The 3525-nt window shown below is 41.6% G+C and overlaps 1 protein-coding gene across 1 annotated transcript; it reads left to right on the top strand.

The window, feature by feature from the left end:
- Positions 1-1705: 1705 nt before the first annotated feature.
- LOC120283890 (WAS/WASL-interacting protein family member 3-like) lies at positions 1706-3132 on the top strand. The gene is made up of 2 exons (XM_039290681.1): positions 1706-2645; positions 2719-3132. The coding sequence occupies exons 1-2, from the start codon at positions 1949-1951 to the stop codon at positions 3024-3026; spliced, it is 1005 nt and encodes a 334-aa protein (XP_039146615.1). The 5' UTR covers positions 1706-1948; the 3' UTR covers positions 3027-3132.
- The last annotated feature ends 393 nt before the right edge of the window (positions 3133-3525 follow it).

Raw genomic sequence — 3525 nt, 5'->3', positions numbered from 1 at the left:
TAAATATACATATCTTTTAATAGACAAGTTAATTTTATTTATCAAATTTACCCTCAGCCTATTATACTTTCCCAGTTTTTTAATATCATAAGGCTACTCAATGTTTGAAACATCAAATAACCTCTTTTCTCTTTTTCAGTTTTTCCCCATTTTTTTTGCATATTTGGCATTTGAAAAGTTAAAGTTTTTTTGAGAAAGAGGAGCGGGGCAAATCCACTAGAGACCCAGGAGCGTGCACAAGCCTCGGTGGAACAAGTGGGGACAGTGCCGCGCTCACGTGGGCGCTGGAACCATCCATACACAACTACTATTCACAACTTCCAAAAATGTGCCCTCAATCGAGAATCGAACTCTCACCACTAGGTGAGAGCTCTATCAGCGACCCGTGTACCATTAGACCCGAAGGTCACTGGCATTTGAAAAGTTAAAGTTGGCCAGCATTTCCAACACTCAACAGCACCAATAACATGGAACACTAATTGCCCTTCACCTCTATGGTAACATCAAGCTATATCCTCCAAAGCATGTTATTTTAGCATGTTATTTTGGTACTGTTTCATTCATTAACTCAAACTATATATTTCACTGCAATATATATATATATATATATATATATAGGTAAATGTAAATAAGTCCCAAATCCGCAACCATTTTTGGTTGAAAAGGAGTTGAATTTTCAACCTTTCACTTGGGAAAAAAATGAACTACTTCACTCTTATTTTAGTAGTGGTTAATATATCTATACTATATATATAAAGATACATTTGTCAATTATATAACTATCAAATAATTTTTATTTTATTTAGTCTCTTGTTTTCCATCTCTAAGTACAGTAAAAAAACTCATATGAAATATAAGTATATAGCGAGACAAAAGTTGCAAATCTCTGCTCTCCGTGGGGATAAATGTAAATTAAAATTTTACTATAGTTAATTAAATTTCTCTTTCTCTTATATAAAATAAGAAAATAAAAAGAAGAAGGTCCTATAACAAAGGCAGAAATATGACAACTTTAGGAATGATTTTTCTTACAAGTAATAATGGTTGGGATTGTTACAAATTTTGAAAATTATCTTATGACGAAATGTATGTATTACATGGAAATATTTGGATATACGAATGAAATAGTAAGAATATGGCAAGTTCTTGGAGGGGTAAAAGTTGGTATTGTAACAAAGCTAAAGGATATATAATTGATGCTCCATATTAAGTATTCTTCCTAGAGTGCTAGTAACAATACCATACATGGATATATATTATGGTTCAATATGCAGAAATAGTAGCATAGGAGTTTATGCTATTATTTAGCGTTTCAAAACGCCACATAGCAGAAATATATATATATATATATATACAATGAAAAACATATTAAACACCAAACAACTTTGTAACGCTAAAGAGATATATAACTTAACCAGTCATGGTACTGATTAAACAAATGATGTGATGACCCAAATAAGATTATTTTCATAAATAATATGGCCCAAGACTATTTAAATCATTAAAACAATATTATTTAAAGAAATTGACATTGATTAATTGTTTTTTGTGTTCTTTTAGGACATTCCCAAAACGATAAATAAATAAATAAAAACTCTACAAGTTTAACCAACTCTGAATCAAGTACACTCATTCAATAATACAACCAAACACCCAACTCCAACACAAAAACACTACTCGTCCCCTCCTCCTCCTCCTCCTCCTCCTCCTCCTCCTCTCAAATTAACCAACTTTGCATTAAGGACACTGAAACATACAACCACACTCACCTTCAAAAGCAAATTTGGGCACTCACCTTCTTCTCTTCCCACTCTCTCACTCTCTCTCTCTCTCTCTCTCTCTCTCTCTCCATCCACCTAATAAAACCTAGCAGCAGTGTCCACTGAATTCTTTCTCTCTTTCTCACAAACTAAAAAAACCCAATCCTAAAACCGGAACCAATGCCCCAATGTCAGACCCATCATCATCCACCAACATCCCTCCTTCAGCCATTGTAGTCCTTACCGAGCCACCTTCCTCCCCTCCTCCTCCTCCTCCTCCTCCTCCACCTCCTGCTCCTCCTTCTCTTTCCCGTGACTACCGCAAAGGCAACTGGACTCTCCACGAAACCCTTATCCTCATCAACGCCAAGCGTCTCGACGACGAGCGCCGCTCCCGCCCTTCCTCCCCCTCCCCTTCTCCTCGCTCTGCCGACCTCCGTTGGAAGTGGGTCGAAAACTTCTGCTGGAAAAACGGCTGCCTTCGCAGCCAAAACCAATGCAACGATAAGTGGGACAACCTCCTCCGTGACTACAAGAAAGTCCGTGACTACCAAGCTCGTATCTCCTCTTCCTCCCTTCATACCTCTACTGCTACTACTAACAATAATGCTTCATCTTCCTCCTCCTCCTCCCTTTCTTACTGGTCCATGGATAAGCACCTCCGCAAGGATCTCAACCTCCCTTCCAATCTCTCTTCTGAGATCTTTGAAGCTCTCAACGACGTTCTTTCCCGCCGTAACTCTCTCCGTTCTAGCTCCAACCCTTCTCCTTCCCCTCTCTCCTCTCGTCTTCCTCCTCCTCCTCCTCTCCCTCCACCACCTCCTCCTCCTCCACCACCACAACCGCAACCACAACCACAACCACAACCACAACCATCCGTTTCAGGTACGTACTAATATGAAGTTTGGAATATATTATGATGGTTTTGTATATAATGTGAATTATTTTGTTCTTATAGGAGAGTTGTCGGAGTCGTCGGAGACGGCGGTGAATGAGCCGGAGGGAAAGCGAAGGAGAAGAGGGAGGGGAATGCTGCAAGGAGCGAGAGTGCTAGCCAGAGCTTTGCTGGAGTGTGAGGACCGGCGGGACAAGCGTCACCGTGAGCTAATGGAGTTGGAGGAGCGCCGCCTCCGCATGGAGGCGGACCGGACGGAGATGAGCCGGCAAGGCTTCGCTGGACTTGTCTCCGCCGTCAACAACCTCTCCGGCGCCATCCACTCCCTCGTCTCCCACCACCTCCATCACTCTACCTCCGGCCAACGCTAAAACACACCACCACCACCCTGGCTTATCGAGTTTCGGGTTTCGGATTCTCTGTAAAACGGATTCGGGTAGAGATTTTTAATCCCCAAAAAAAATTAATAATAATAATAATAATTCTTGTCAAATCCCTTTCGCTTTTTCGGGAGGTGGTGCAGTCTCTCATGTGTTCGCTCAGAGCCCTCTCTCTCTCTCTCTCTCTCTTTTTCCTCACTAGGCCCCACCAGCATTAAATGGACTGAAATACCCTTGTTAATTTAATAATCCGGGATCCGAATCGAAATTGTCCAAGCATCCGAACCCAATGATTTGGGTCACACTTCGCTCGTTCGGTCAAAAAGACGGGTATACCCTTGGGAACGCTGGCCTTTGTCGGGTTGTTCTAGTTGCTGCATCGTTTTGTCACTATCTGGGTGGTGAGGGTCAGTTTGGGGATTTCCTCAGCCTTGGATGAGTGGCGTGGGTTTGTTTTGTTTGCTTGTGTGGGTACTGGGCTGACATCGTT

This window comes from Dioscorea cayenensis, chromosome 19 (assembly GCF_009730915.1).
Source record: "Dioscorea cayenensis subsp. rotundata cultivar TDr96_F1 chromosome 19, TDr96_F1_v2_PseudoChromosome.rev07_lg8_w22 25.fasta, whole genome shotgun sequence".
NCBI classification, from domain to species: Eukaryota; Viridiplantae; Streptophyta; class Magnoliopsida; order Dioscoreales; family Dioscoreaceae; genus Dioscorea; species Dioscorea cayenensis.
The sequence above is the reverse complement of the archived record's forward strand: the minus strand, read 5'-3'. Positions and strand labels throughout refer to the sequence as shown.

Bases quoted from the DNA above. Each gene is read 5' to 3' on its own strand.
- LOC120283890 (XM_039290681.1), top strand. From the start codon at position 1,949: ATGTCAGACCCATCATCATCCACCAACATCCCTCCTTCAGCCATTGTA. The intron at 2,646-2,718 runs GTACGTACTAAT...TTGTTCTTATAG, and splicing joins ACCACAACCATCCGTTTCAG to GAGAGTTGTCGGAGTCGTCG.